The sequence below is a fragment of the Oncorhynchus keta genome, chromosome 21 (genome assembly GCF_023373465.1).
Source record: "Oncorhynchus keta strain PuntledgeMale-10-30-2019 chromosome 21, Oket_V2, whole genome shotgun sequence".
NCBI lineage: Eukaryota > Metazoa > Chordata > Actinopteri > Salmoniformes > Salmonidae > Oncorhynchus > Oncorhynchus keta.
In genome coordinates, this window is record NC_068441.1 from 10,985,826 (window position 1) to 11,001,453 (window position 15,628).

At 42.2% G+C, this 15,628-nt stretch overlaps 2 protein-coding genes across 4 annotated transcripts; one reads left to right on the forward strand and one right to left on the reverse strand.

Moving 5' to 3' along the window:
* Positions 1–3,842: 3,842 nt before the first annotated feature.
* Positions 3,843–7,991, reverse strand: si:dkeyp-97e7.9 (DEP domain-containing mTOR-interacting protein). 3 transcript variants are annotated; one of them, XM_035796586.2, is made up of 9 exons: positions 6,884–7,991; positions 6,393–6,571; positions 6,014–6,137; positions 5,585–5,763; positions 5,223–5,435; positions 4,955–5,092; positions 4,603–4,673; positions 4,391–4,495; positions 3,843–4,294 (listed from the first exon to the last, which is right to left on the reverse strand). In XM_035796586.2, exons 1-9 carry the CDS (start codon positions 6,967–6,969, stop codon positions 4,169–4,171), a joined length of 1,221 nt encoding a protein of 406 aa, XP_035652479.1. In that variant the 5' UTR covers positions 6,970–7,991; the 3' UTR covers positions 3,843–4,168. The 3 variants fall into 3 exon arrangements, with proteins under 3 accessions (XP_035652479.1, XP_035652478.1, XP_035652480.1); XM_035796585.2 differs by having other exon boundaries at positions 4,955–5,095; XM_035796587.2 differs by lacking the exon at positions 4,955–5,092.
* Positions 7,992–8,181: 190 nt separating this feature from the next.
* Positions 8,182–10,261, forward strand: LOC118400107 (transcription factor MafB-like). Its single transcript, XM_035796588.1, has one exon. It carries the CDS (start codon positions 8,481–8,483, stop codon positions 9,471–9,473), a length of 993 nt encoding a protein of 330 aa, XP_035652481.1. The 5' UTR covers positions 8,182–8,480; the 3' UTR covers positions 9,474–10,261.
* Positions 10,262–15,628: the final 5,367 nt, after the last annotated feature.

The following is a 15,628-nucleotide window of genomic DNA, read 5'->3' on the forward strand; positions in this document are numbered from 1 at the left end:
ACTGGGAATACAGATATGCATCTGTTGGTCACATATGTATATAAAAATAAGTAGGGGCGACACGTGGATCAGAAAACCAGTCAGTATCTGGTGTGACCACCATGCAGAGCGACACATCTCCTCTGAGTTGATCAGGCTCTTGATTGTGACCTGTGGAATGTTGTCCCACTCCCCGTCAATGGCTGTGCGAAGTTGTTGGATATTGTTGTGAACTGGAACACGCTGTCATACACGTTGATCCAGAGCATCCACATCAAATCAAAATCTATTGGTCACATACACATGGTTAGCAGATGTTAAAGCGAGTGTAGCGCAATGCTTGTGCTTCTAGTTCCGACAGTGCAGTAATATCTAACAAGTAATCTCACAATTCCCCAACAACTACCTAATACACACAAATCTAAAGAGTTGAATGAGAATATAAATATAAATATATGGATGAGCGATGGCCAAGCTGTCCTTGATTATCTTTTTGGCCTTCCTGTGACATCTGGCGTTGTAGGTGTCATGGAGGGCAGGTAGTTTGCCACCGGTGATGTGTTGTGCAGACCGCACCACCCTCTGGAGAGCCTTGCGGTTGAGGGCGGTTGAGATGCTCTCGATTGTGCATCTGTAAAAGTTTGTCAAGGTTTTGGGTGACAAGCCAAATTTCTTCAGCCTCCTGAGGGTAAAGAGGCGGTGTTGCGCCTTCTTCACCACACTGTCTGGGTGGGTGGACCATTTCAGTTTGTCCGTGATATGTACGCCGAAGAACTTAAAACTTTGCACCTTCTCCACTGCTGTCCCTTCGATGTAAATAGGGGGGTGCTCCTTCTGCTGTTTCCTTTGTTTTGTTGATGTTAATTGAGAGGTTGTTTTCCTGACACCACACTCCGAGTGCCCTCACCTCCTCCCTGTAGGCTGTCTTGTCATTGTTAGTAATCAAGCCCACTACTGTTGTGTCATCTGCAAACTTGATGATTGAGTTGGAGGCGTGCATGGCCACGCAGTCATGGGTGAACAGGGACTACATTAGGGGGCTGAGCACACACCCTTGTGGGGTCATAGTGTTGAGGGTCATCAAAGTGGAGATGTTGTTTCCTACCTTCACCACCTGGGGTCGGCCCGTCAGAAACTACAGGACCCAATTGCACAGGGCGGGGTCGAGACCCAGGACCAGCCTGATGATGAGCTTGGAGGGTACTATGCTGTTGAATGCTGAGCTGTAGTCAATGAACAGCATTCATACATAGGTATTCCTCTTGTCCAGATGGGATAGGGGCTGTAGTGGAGCGGGTTGAGAGCTTCAAGTTCCTTGGTGTCCACATCACCAACAAACTATCATGGTCCAAACACACAAAGACAGTTGTGAAGAGGGCACGACAACACCTTTCCCCCTCAAGAGACTGAAAAGATTTGGCATGTGCCCCCTGATCCTCAAAATGTTCTACAGCTGCACCACCGAGAGCATCCTGACCAGTCGCATCAAATCAAATCAAATGTTTGATTTGTCACATACACATGGTTAGCAGATGTTAATGCGAGTGTAGCGAAATGCTTGTGCTTCTAGTTCCGACAATACAGTGATAACCAACAAGTAATCTAACTAACAATTCCAAAACTATTGTCTTATATGGCTAAAGGTCAATCAGATTTGTGAACATGGTCCCTAGCTGTGTGTTGCCGCTTTCCATGTTGTCTGTAGCTTGTGAGGTGTGGAAACACTTTGTTGCTTTTATGAATTTTGTCTTGCTGCTTTTTGTTCTATATTGCTCTGTCTGTATGCTACGTCTTGCTTGTCCTATGTTGCTCTGTCTGTATGCTATGTCTTGCTTGTCCTATGTTGCTATGTCTATGGTGCTATTGTCTATATTGTAATTGTTTTTAATAACCTGCTCAGGGACTGCGGTTGAAAATTAGCCGGCTGGCTAAAACCGGCACTTTTACTGAAACGTTGATTAATGTGCACTGTCCCTGTAAAAATAAAATAAACTAAACTAAATTATACACAGTGTAAGGGGATAAAGAATATGTACATAAGGATATATGAATGAGTGATGGTACAGAGCAGCATACAGTAGATGGTATCGAGTACAGTATATACATATGAGATGAGTATGTAGACAAAGTAAACAAAGTGGCATAGTTAAAGTGGCTAGTGATACATGTATTACATAAGGATGCAGTCGATGATGTAGAGTACAGTATATACGTATGCATATGAGATGAATAATGTAGGGTAAGTAACATTATATAAGGTAGCATTGTTTAAAGTGGCTAATGATATATTTACATCATTTCCCATCAATTCCCATTATTAAAGTGGCTGGAGTTGGGTCAGTGTCAATGACAGTGTGTTGGCAGCAGCCACTCAATGTTAGTGGTGGCTGTTTAACAGTCTGATGGCCTTGAGATAGAAGCTGTTTTTCAGTCTCTCGGTCCCAGCTTTGATGCACCTGTACTGACCTCGCCTTCTGGATGATAGCGGGGTGAACAGGCAGTGGTTCGGGTGGTTGATGTCCTTGATGATCTTTATGGCCTTCCTGTAACATCGGGTGGTGTAGGTGTCCTGGAGGGCAGGTAGTTTGCCCCCGGTGATGCGTTGTGCCGCTTAGTATGGCAACTGCTCGGCATTTGACCGTAAGGCGCTACAGAGGGTAGTGTGTACGGCCCAGTACATCACTGGGGCCAAGCTTCCTGCTATCCAGGACCTATATACTAGGCGGTGTCAGAGGAAAGCCCAAAGAGACTCCAGTCACCCAAGTCATAGACTGTTTTAAGTCTATGGCCAAAAGGCTCCTTAACAGCTTCTACCCCCAAGCCATAACACTGCTGAACAATTAATCAAATGGCCACGGACTATTTACACCCCCCTCCATTTGTTTTGTACACTGGTGCTACTTGCTGTTTATTATCTATGCATTGTCACTTCACCCGTACCTCCATGTACAAATTACCTCGACTGACCTCTACCCCTGCACATTGACTCAGTACCGGTACCCCCTGTATATAGCCTCTTATTTTATTGCGTTACTTTTTATATATATATTTTTTAACTTTAGTTTATTTGCTAAATATTTTCTTAACTCTTTTTTGAACTGCATTGTTGTTTAAGGGCTTGTAAGTAAGTATTTCATGGTAAGGTCTACACTTGTATTCAGCACTTGTGATAAATAAAGTTTGATTTGAAACATGAGGTGATGGCGGCGGATGAATGGCACGACAATGGTCATCAGGATCTTGTCACGATTCTCTGTGCATTCAAATTGCCATCGATAAAATGCAATTGTATGTGTTGTCCGTAGCATATGCCTGCCCATACCATAACCCCACCGCACCATGGGTCACTCTGTTTCCAATATTGACATAAGCAAACGGCTCACCCACAAGACGCCATACACGTGGTCTGTGGATGTGAGGCCGGTTGGACGCCCAGCCAAATTCTCTAAAACAATGTTGTTGGAGGCTTATGGTAGAGAAATTAACATTCAATTGCACATTTTAGTGTGGCCTTTTATTGTCCCCAGCACAAGGTGCCCCTGTGTAATGATCATGCTGTTGAATCAGTTTCTTGATATGCCACACCTGTCAGGTGGATGAATTATATTGGCAAAGGAGAAATGTCACTAACAGGGATGTAAAAAAAATTGAGAGAAAGAAGCTCTTTGTGCATATGGAACATTTCTGTGATCTTTTGTTTTAGCTCATATAGCCTTGTTTATATTTTTCTTCAGTATAGTTTTGGCAGGCACTGCCAATTTCTCTCTAGGCTAGCTACTGAAGCTAAATCATGAATAGACATAATAATATTTAACAGGCTGAATCTACAACTCAGCTATCCAGAGCTCAACAACAAAGCCATGCACTGGGATAATTTTTATTTCAAGACTCCTAAGAAATTGGAAGTAGTTTACAGATCTTTTTGTAGGCTACAAGGGTTTAGACAGGCATCCTAATTCTAATCTTTTTCAGAAATTGATCATTTGACGAATCAGATCTGCGCTGGAAAAACTCAGATCTGATTTTACTGGTCAAAAGACCAATTAGTGGATAAGATCATCATTGGGCTGCCTGTCTAAATGCAGCCAAAGATACCACAACTTTCCCATTTGGCACACAGCACACAATAGTGGAGTTAGTTCAGGAGATTTTGGAGGCTGATTTTGGAAGATTTTGAAGGGACTCCAAGTCACCCCAGTGGTTCCATGACCTCCAACACAACAGTGTGAGGTCCGGTCATCACCAACCTGGTGACCTGGCGGTAATCCAGGTGAAGAACGCTCCACCCATTCACCTGGCACACAAACTGACGCACCTAGGCATTAGAAGTAGAAGTACAGGAGAATGTCATGATAAACACATATTCATATATTACTGTGTGTGTAACTATTTTTCTATGTGTTTGTGTTACCTTAACCCCTGCAGCAGCAGCAGGGCTTCCAGGATCGACTGCCTGCACGTAAACTGGAGCCACACCTCTGATCACAAAGCCCCAGCCCACTGCATCTCCCATCACCTGAGATGCAAAACACTGGTATGAGGGGGCTAAAACATATTTACTTCCCCAATAGAGACAAGACTAGAAAGAGGAAGGACATACAGTATATTGGCCTTATAGCTCACCGTCAACACTCTCTTGATGAAGGGTGCACCAGGGGACAGTAGCTCCTCACATGTTACATTCCTCTTAAGCACTGTCAAAACCAATGTAGAGTTTTCTTTTCAGTGTTTAAATACATGATTTTATCAATAGCATTGCTAAACCATGTTGACCTCTGGGAGATTTGGCAGGTCAGAAAAAGTAGGCGATCTTGCTCAATATTAACTATTTTTAAATGTTGTTATACTTTTCGGTTAAAACATTATGTTTTCCCCTTAATGGCCTTCATCAGAGACTAACTGCTTAGGGAGACTACATCTTTGTAAGACTGAACAGAACTAATTATGTCAAAAAAGAACAGAGGGACGATCTGACCTGATTTTGGATTGCATCTCACCACTGGGGCAGAGGAGAGTGTGGCAGGGGGTAAATATCCACTAGCATGTAGCTGCAGAGAGTTCAAATTGGCCTGATGCACATTGGGTATCATCTTCAATGGTTTATTGGGCTGCACTGCTATGAGAGGTCAGACATAAATGCATGCATGTATGCATAAACTGTCACAACAGTATAGGCAACCTTGGAAGAAATGTGCATATGAAGTATTTTAGCGTTCTTGCTTTGTTTTTATGTTTGCATTTACCAGATTGAAAACCACTGCTTTCCTCTTGTGGGGGGATCTTGGGCAGGACAAAGGGGCTGTCGGCATGGTTGTCCTCCAGTGCATGCACTGATGCACCTTCCTTTTTGTCTCGATCAGTTTCATTCAAGAGCTCAGACAGGTGGCGCCGGCGGCGAAAATTGATGCAGAACTGATACAGTAATCTACTGTCAAAGAAGTCGTACTTCTTTGACACTAATGGGAATTGGGAAGAGGAGAGAGGAAAAGCATCATACTAATTTTCTGATAGAAGTAATTTGAGTAGGCGATCAACTGCGAGAGGCTATGGAAACAGTATTACCTCCAATGTTATCAGCCAAAGGTTAAAAGGTAACATAACTCACCATGCTGAATGATGCCATGCTCTAGCAAAGCACGGCAGAACTCCAAACCCTGGCGCCTACTCTCCGTCTCTCCATTCTGTAACAACCAGTCCATCAACTGGCAGCCAGGGATGGAGCGCTGGTATGCAACACCCTGCTCCTCCCTTAGTTGCAGAATGGAGTCTCTGCCTGTTATTAGACTGCAAAAAACAGACACACAAATCAGGTCACATCCATTTTGCACTCCAGAGACAGAATGAATGGAACAATTACACACAAACTTGTGTATACAGTTGGTAAAGTTTCAAGTTTCAGTCCGTAATCACCATAACTAGCACATACTGAGAACATAATACAGATGGTGTGGTTACCCTAAGATGGGTTTGACCTCAGCAAGGGCACTTGTTCCTAACAGATAGAGACCCCCAGGGTGAACAAAGTAGTTCTTACTGCTCATACAATCGTTGTCCTCGGATGAAGACCTTCACCTCTGTGTTAAATGGAAATGTGCCATCATCCTTACGGAAACGGTACAGCAATTTTGCATCCTTGAATATAGGGTGCTTGTCACAAACTAAAGAGATCAGAGTGGAAGAGAGACAAAGGAAACGTCCTGAGAGTGTCTTCATATTGCCCTACTTTATGGTTCAGCATTTTGGATCTCCCATATCAATTATCAATGTTAGTATCTTGGCAAAGCTCTTATGCTCTTGTGAGAAACTGCATTATAGGAGTTGGATATGGACTTTGTCATGTGAGAGGCTATAAGCTCTTGGAAAAGCTACTATGCATTTTATATCCCCCGAGGAATGTTATTGTGGTGCCCTACCATGGTGCACAATGTCATGGTCCATCAGGTGTTGCATGAGGCAGACCGCTGTGGCCTGATCGGGAGCTTCCTTGTTGCTGATTAACCAGTCTGTAAGCTCTTTGGCTACAAAGCAGTTGGGGTAAGTGCGCAGATGGTACCGTCGATCCTTGATCAGTTTGCCATCATGCAGCCTCAACCTTGCAGTGAGGTAAAATGTTGAATAAAGCAGCTATAACTACTATAAGTAGACAAGGGCACATTAAGAAATATATTCAAACATGAATTGAATCAGTTTCAGTTGACATCTCTACATGATATATTGTATCCCTTATAATTAAATGATTACATTAAATTGGAAGGTCAGCTGAAGGAAATATGCAAACTACTATATCTGGAAGGAGCTTGTCGGATTTAGACACAGTACGTTTCAACAGGTAGCATAACCAGAAAGAAAGCCAATCTCTCTCTCTCTCTCTCTCTCTCTCTCACACACACTTTCTCTCTCATACCTCAGTTGTTCTCCAGCAATCATAACTTTAGCCTTGTGCAGTCTGGCCATTGATTTTCTGTTTATGCTGCTTCCCATTTTCTCCATGTTCCTTTACTGTCACTGGTCTGAAAAAAACTACTCATTTCATTAGAAGCCTGTATGTTTACCAAATAACCAGTGCCCAGCAGCACCCTCTGACCATGTTGGATAGATGTTATGTATAAACACACACATACACAAACCGAGGGAGAGAAGGCTACAAGAAAGTACAATATGTGATGTGCTGAGAAAATCACAAGCCACCATTATCATACTTACTTGGTATAGGCTACTGTGCATGCTCTTTACATTCTTTTGGCAAGGTCACTATAAAAAAGCCAACATTCACATTTTGTTTTAATTTCAAAAGAGCGGGGTAGCTATCAGACAACTCGTTTTCATTCACAGTTCAGTACACACTGAGGGGCAAGAATGAAGTTTTACCTCATATCACCTCAAGGGGTCAGCATAGATCCATGAATAGAACATTCGGTTGCCCATTCTCAGGAGAAAGCCCATAGAAATACAGTTATTTAGAATGAACCTATAGCTCTATGATCAAGCCTTTGTGCTTTTCATATAATGTAAGGAGAAATCAAATAATAACACATGCAAGTGGAATATAAACACTTATTTTCAATGGGCTACTCATGGATTAGAGGTAGGATAGGCTATTTGTTTATTATGGGTGGTGGTGCATTATTCAAAAAGTACAACAGCTCTATTAGAATTCTTAATTGTCTTTTTGCAGAATGAACTTCCCCTTAAATATAAGCACCGTTGTCCAAATATAACCGTGACGCTTTTATGTTATTCATATGGAAAGTCATATGGCAATTTAGGGTGACAAAATGTTTATTTACTAGCCCTATTGACTACAATATATATATATATCCCTGGACATATAGCCTACAGAATTAACATAGGCTATTTAATCCTCAGATGCTTTGCATTCCAGCATCAGTTCCTAAATGGTCTTTCAAAATAAACACTTTTAATACATCAATTGGCGAGGGAAAGTGTGAAGGAAAGAGAAACGTATGCACAAATTAAATAAAGAAGTAGGCCACAGTAGCCTAGAAAACGTGTACAATATGTCTGCAGGTCTATGTAAAAAAAAAAATTGGGCTACATTCTACATTCAACCTCTGCTGGATTGTCAAAACACATACATCAGCTATTATGCAAATTGCCCTTCTCGCCGTCTTTTTATTGGAGAGGAGCATGGAGGTGTAGTCTATATCGTGTGACATCATGCAACGGTTCTTTATGAAGAAAGTGCGCTCGCAAGCATAAACCAGTAGCGCTACACACATGCAGAGAGCTCTTGGCCCCGCCGTGGACTCTGAGCACTTTTCTTCTGTCCGATTAATAGTATGTGTTTCTAAACTTTTGAGTGAAGAGGACGGGTTTCTTTCCATTTTTGCGCACGCGTATTTTCACTGTAGATTTCATTTGACGGACTTACTGATTGTATAAAACGTCGTACCAATAGTGAAATTGTTGCAAAAGACTGCATGAGAGAATTGAGTTTTGTGACCCTTGGATGTGGCCAAGATAAATAGATCCAGAAAAGAATGACCGCCGAATCGCATACAAACCTGGGTCTGCCGAAAAACCCTTTGGGTTATGTCAGTGCGTTCGACTTGATGAAGTTCGATGTGAAGAAGGAGACAATGCAGGGGATCGACCGCTCATTCTTTGGGCCGTGCAGCGAGCTCCAGAGACCGGACTCAGTCTCCTCCACCCCGGTCAGCACCCCTTGCAGTTCGGTGCCCTCATCACCGAGTTATAATCCGGGTGAGCAGAGGAACCCTGATGATGATCTTTACTGGACGCCCAGCAGTGGAGGTTATTCTCAGCAAATGTATCCCAACACTTTTGGCCTGACACCTGAGGACGCAGTGGAGGCCCTCATCGGCACCACAGTCCACGGGCACCAACCCTCTCCACACGATCACCAACAGGCTCTCCAATCGGATTTCGAAGGGTACGGGGCCGCACATAACCTCAACGGTCATGCCCAGCAGTACCCTGGACTTAACCGTCAACCCGACGCCCTCTCGGGTCCCCCTGATATGCAAGATATGCACTGCCAAAATCAATATAACCACAACAAGCACGACCTCGACTACTCGGCTCAGCACTCACCCGACTCGCAGCTAAGTGCGCACCACCTCCATCAGCAGACTCGCCACGACAGACGACTCAACGCGGAGAGCGGCTTCTCCGACGACCAGCTGGTGTCTATGTCAGTGAGGGAGCTCAATCGGCACTTGAGGGGTCTGACCAAGGACGACGTGATGCGTCTGAAGCAGAAGCGCCGAACCCTGAAAAACCGCGGTTATGCACAATCCTGCCGCTACAAACGTGTTCAGCTGAAGCACGTTCTGGAGCATGAGAAGACCAGCCTCGTCACACAGGTGGAGCAGTTAAAGAACGAGCTCAACCGGCTGGCACGCGAGAGGGACGCATATAAACTCAAATGCGAGAAATTGACTGGTTCTAACGGTTACCATGAAACTGGGTCTACCAGTGACAATCCTTCCTCGCCCGAGTATTTTATGTGAGTTTATTCTTTGTAACAGCCACAAAATCTATTTTACTGATTTTTTTTTTATTGATATGCTTATTTGTTTTAACAATATTAATGATTTCATACTAGTTCTTGATGCAAACCTATCATCTAATTCAGCTTTTAAAGTTATTACGATAATAAGTCAGATTTGTAATATTAATCTATAATCAATCATGCATGCTGGACATGTATGGAACTGTCTATTTAGTAGGCCTAAACTTGGCTGTTGTAGGCTACTTTGCCACACACACATCTTCATGAACATACTTGAAATAGTTCCTCTTACTTTTGTTAAATTGAATAACCAGTCTGATTTTATGAAATTACGTTACATACGAGAATTATAATATTAATCTTGTCTTCATGTAGGCTACTAGGCTGACGCTCAATCTTGTCTTACATTGATTCATCCACCGAAACACTTGGAAATGGTTTTACTTATTTGTGTTCAGACTCAAGTGCTTTTCTGTGATAATTCTATTCTAATAAATATAATGCATACATGGTTGATGATAATGTATCTATCTCCTTGTGCTGGACATCCTTTTACTCACATTGCATTTTGAGGACCTGGTTCTGCTGGCCAGATGTGGCTTACAATTGTGTTGTTTTTCTTTCACAGACATTTTTGTTAATTGTTCAAGAAAAAGAGCTAGATTTAAAAAAATATATATTATTGATTTATTATTGCCTGTAAATGACCATCATTTTTTTGTTACCTATCCAGCCATGTTGAAATCATTTGTCATCTGCTTTAGATCAATAAAGCCATTAATACTTCTTCGTGTTAGTCTGTTGAGTAATTGTTGGATCCACTTATAAACATTTTTCTGGCACATTTATGTATCCTTTCATTGATTACATGACTAGATCATGGAAGCCAGTGGCTTTAGATTTCGTAAAATCTTCTTTCTCCAGAATATATATTTTTTTAGAGACAAAGGTTTGCTTTATGTGGCCATATTGTTTTAACACTTAGCAGTACGATTATTATTTTACTCATGTCTGTATAAAGGAGAAGTGTCGTGCGACAGGCAGACAAAATGTAAAGGAACCAAGTCATCTTGCTTACTTTTAAATAGGCTTATTGATGTGGAAAGAAGGACAGTCATTACAACACCAATTTCAAAGCTGTGACAAATGTGTTTTATAAAAAAGGTTATTGAGTGATTGATTAAAACAAATGTCTCTCCATTTACACTCATTTCACCATACCATAAAGTCTAGGATTCATTCCGTCTGAGAAAACAAGTGTGAACTTTGCACTTGGAGCATACACATTGTATATCAGGCTCCAAGAAAGCTGTGGAAGCATGAGAAAATGAAAATATAAAATTGTATTTGTTTCACACACAGTCAACTGACTTGATATTTTTAAAAATTATACAAAACTTAGGCCTAATAATAAACACTTTTGCATACAAATGCACTAATTTGGCTTGTGACAAATGAAAGTGGAGTGTCTCTTTTTTCTGTATGTTGACCTTTGACTTTCATTGATGGTTGCTTCCTGAGGGACCACTGGATGTGAAGACTCTGAAGACTCACTGGCTGGGGCTGTGTGGTGGAGATAATGCCCATTTCAGACAGAATATGTGGTATATTACCTGTAACATGTGTATATGACCCACCTTCAAACAGCGTCTTATTTACCACTTTCTTGCAGGTATACCGAACCCTTTTATACATATCAGTGGGTAACTGTCAAAATGGGAGGGGTGGGGGGAGTTGTTAAACCATGGTGGCTGTTTGCAGTTCAAATTAGGGAGGTGTTAAACAATGGAAGTGTTAATGAATATACAGTGGTTTCGGAAAGTATTCAGACCCCTTGACTTTTCCACAATTTTTTACATTACAGCCTTATTCTAAAATATATATTTTTAAAAAATGATCAGCAACCTACACATAATACCCCATAATGACAAAGGAAAAGCAGGTTTTTAGAATTTTTTGCAAATGTATAAAATATTAAAAACAGAAAAAATATTCACAAATTTTCAGACCATTTGCTAGGAGACTGGAAATTGAGCTCAGGTGCATCCTGTTTGCATTGATCATCCTTGATATGTTTCTACAACTTGATTGGAGTCCACTTGTGGTAAATTCAATTGATTGGACATGATTTGGAAAGGCACAGACCTGTCTATCTATATAAGGTCCCACAATTGACAGTTCATGTTAGAGCAAAAACCAAACCATGAGGTCAAAATAATTGTCCGTAGAGCGTCGAGACTGGATTGTGTCGAAGCACAGATCAGGGGAAGGGTACCAAAAGAATTCTGCAGCATTTAAAAATATATATTTTATTTATTTCACCTTTATTTTACCAGATAGGCCAGTTCAGAACAAATTCTAATTTACAACGGCGTTCTGGCCAAGATAAAGCAAAGCAGTGCGACAAAAGACAACACAGAGTTAACACAGAGGATAAACAAAAGTACAGTCAATAATACAATAGAAAAATCTATATATAGTGTGTGCAAATTAAGTAAGAAGGTAAGGCAATAAATAGGCCATAGTAGCGAAGTAATTACAATTTAGCAAATTAACACTGAAGTGATAGATGTGCAGATGATGAAGTGCAAGTAGAAATATTGGTGTGCAAAAGAGCAAAAAAGTAAATAAAAACAATATGGGGATGAGGTAGGTAGTTGGGTGGGTTATTTACAGATGGGCTATGTACAGCTGCAGCGATCGGTAAGCTGCTCAGATAGCTGATGCATAAAGTTAGTGAGGGAGATATGTATCCAACTTCAGCGATTTTTGCAATTTGTTCCAGTCATTGGCAGCAGAGAACTGGAAGGAAAGGCGGCCAAAGTGGGTGTTGGCTTTGGGGATGACCAGTGAGATCTACCTGCTGGACCGTGTGCTACGGGTGGCTGTTGTTATGGTGACCAATGAGCTGAGATAAGGCGGAGCTTTACCTAGCAAAGACTTATAGATGACCTGGAGCCAGTGGGTCTGGCGAGGAATATGTAGCGAGGGCCAGCCAACGAGAGCATACAGGTCGCAGTGGTGGGTGGTATATGGGGCATTGGTGACAAAATGGATGGCACTGTGATAGACTGCATCCAGTTTGCTGAGTAGAGTGTTGGAGGCTATTTTGTAAATGACATCGCCGAAGTCGAGGATCGGTAGGATAGTTAGTTTTACGAGGATATGTTTGGCAGCGTGAGTGAAGGAGGCTTTGTTGCGAAATAGGAAGCCGATTCTAGATTTAATTTTGGATTGGAGATGTTTAATATGAGTCTGGAAGGAGAGTTTACAGTCTAGCCAGACACCTACAGTACTGTGAAAAAGTACTTCCTGATTTCTTATTTTTTTGTACTTTTGTCACACTTAAATGTTTCAGATCATCAAGCAAATTTTAATATTACACAAAGATAACCCAAGTAAACATAAATGCAGTTTTTAAGTGATCATTTTATTTATTAAGGGAAAAAATATATCCGAACCTTGTTAAATCATGAATTTACTGTGGTTAATCACATTTTTTGGAAAGCTGAGTTCAATTTCACTAGCCACACCCAGGCCTGATTAAGAAATCACTTAAATAGAACCTGTCTGACAAAATTGAAGTAGGCCAAAAGATCTCAAAAAGCAAGACATCATGCCGCGATCCAAAGAGTGGCCGGCCTACCAAAATTACCCCAAGAGCGCAGCGACGACTCATCCAATAGGTCACAAAAAAAACACAACAACTTCTAAAGAACTGCAGGCCTCACTTGCCTCAGTTAAGGTCAGTCTTCATGACTCAACCATAAGAAAGAGACTGGGAAAAAATGGCATCCATGGCAGAGTTCCAAGGTGAAAACCACTGCTGACCAAAAAGAACATAAAGACTCGTCTCACTTTTGGCAATAAACATCTTGATGATCACCAAGACTTTTGGGAAAATATTCTGTGGATTGACGAGACAAAGGTTGAACTTTTTGGAAGGTGTCACGGTCACGTTACATCTGGCATAAAAGTAACACAGCATTTCAGAAAAAGAACATCTTACCAACTGTCAAATATGATGGTGGTAGTGTGATGGTCTGGGGCTGCTTTGCTGCTTCAGGACCTGGATGACTTGCTGTTATTGATGGAACCATGAATTCTGCTTTCTACCAAAAAATTCTGAAGGAGAATGTCCGGCCATCAGTTCATGGCCTCAAGCATAAGCGCACATGGGTTCTGCATCAGGACAATGATCCAAAACACACCAGCAAGTCCACCTCTGCATGGCTTAAAAAACCCCAAATGAAGGTTTTGGAGTGGCCCAAGTCCGGACTTGAATCCGATTGAGATGCTGTGGCGTGACCTTAAAAATGCGGTTCATGCTCGAAAACCCTCCAATGTGGCTGAAGTAAAACAATTCTGCAAAGAAGAGTGGGCCAAAATTCCTCCACAGTGATGTGAAAGACTCATTGCCAGTTATCACAAACGCTTGATGGCAGTTGTTGCTGCTGAGGGTGGCACAACCAGTTATTAGGTTTAGGGCGCAATTACTTTTTCACATAGGGCCATGAAGGGTCGGATAGCTTTTTTCCCTTAATAAATAAAATCTTCACTTAAAAACTGCATTTTGTATTTACTTGCGTTTTCTTTGTGTAATATTTAAATTTGTTTGATGATCTGAAACATTTAAGTGTGACAAATGTGCAACAAAAATAAGAAATCAGGAAGGGGGCAAATACTTTTTCACAGCACTGTAGGTATTTGTAGTTGTCCACATATTCTAAGTCAGAACCGTCCAGAGTAGTGATGCTAGTTGGGCGGGCGGGTGCGGGCAGCGATCGGTTGAAGAGCATGCATTTAGTTTTACTAGCGTTTAAGAGCAGTTGGAGGCCACGGAAGGAGTGTTGTATGGCATTGTAGCTCGTTTGGAGGTTTGTTAACACAGTGTCCAAAGAAGGGCCAGATGTATACAGAATGGTGTCGTCTGCGTAGAGGTGGATCAAGGAAACACCCACAGCATGAGCGACATCCTTTATATTAGCAAAGAAAAGAGTCGGCCCATTTACATTACATTTAAGTCATTTAGCAGACGCTCTTATCCAGAGCGACTTACAAATTGGTGCATTCACCTTATGACATCCGAGAATTGAACCCTGTGGTACCCCCATAGAGACTGCCAGAGGTCCAGACAACAGGCCCTCCGATTTGACACACTGAACTCTATCTGAGAAGTAGTTGGTAAACCAGGCGAGGCAGTCATTTGAGAAACCAAGGCTGTTGACAAGAATGTGGTGATTGACAGAGTCGAAAGCCTTGACCAGGTCGATGAAGACGGCTGCACAATACAGTCTTTTATCGGTGGCGGTTATGATATCGTTTAGTACCTTGAGCGTGGCTGAGGTGCACCCGTGACCAGCTCGGAAACCAGATTGCACAGCGGAGAAGGTATGGTGGGACTCGAAATGGTCAGTGATCTGTTTGTTATCTTGGCTTTCGAAGACTTTAGAAAGGCAGGGCGGGATGGATGTAGGTCTGTAACAATTTGGTTCTAGAGTGTCCCCCCCTTTGAAGAGGGGGATGACCGCGGCAGCTTTACAGTCTTTGGGAATCTTGGACGATGCGAAAGAGAGGTTGAACAGACTAGTTACAGGAGTTGCAACAATGGCGGTGTATAATTTTAGAAAGAGAGGGTCCAGATTGTCTAGCCCAGCTGATTTGTACAGGTCACGGTTTTGCAGCTCTTTCAGAACATCTGCTATCTGGATTTGGGTGAAGGAGAAGCTGGGGATGCTTAGGCAAGTAGCTGTGGGGGGTGCGGAGCTGTTGTCCAGGGTTGGGGTAGCCAGGAGGAAAGCATTGCCAGCTGTAGAGAAATGCTTATTGAAATTCTCGATTGTCATGGATTTATCGGTGGTGACAGTGTTTCCTAGCCTCAGTGCAGTGGGCAGCTGGGAGGAGGTGCTCTTATTCTCCATGGACTTTACAGTGTCCCAGAAATTTTTGGAGTTAGAGCTACAGGATGCAAATGTCTGTTTGAAAAAGCTAGCCTTTGCGTTCCTAACTGATTGTGTATATTGGTTCCGGACTTCCCTGAAAAGGTGCATATCGCGGGGACTATTTGATGCTATTGCAGTACGCCACAGAATGTTTTTGTGCTGGTCGTGGGTAGTCAGGTCTGGAGTGAAGCAAGGGCTATATCTGTTCTTA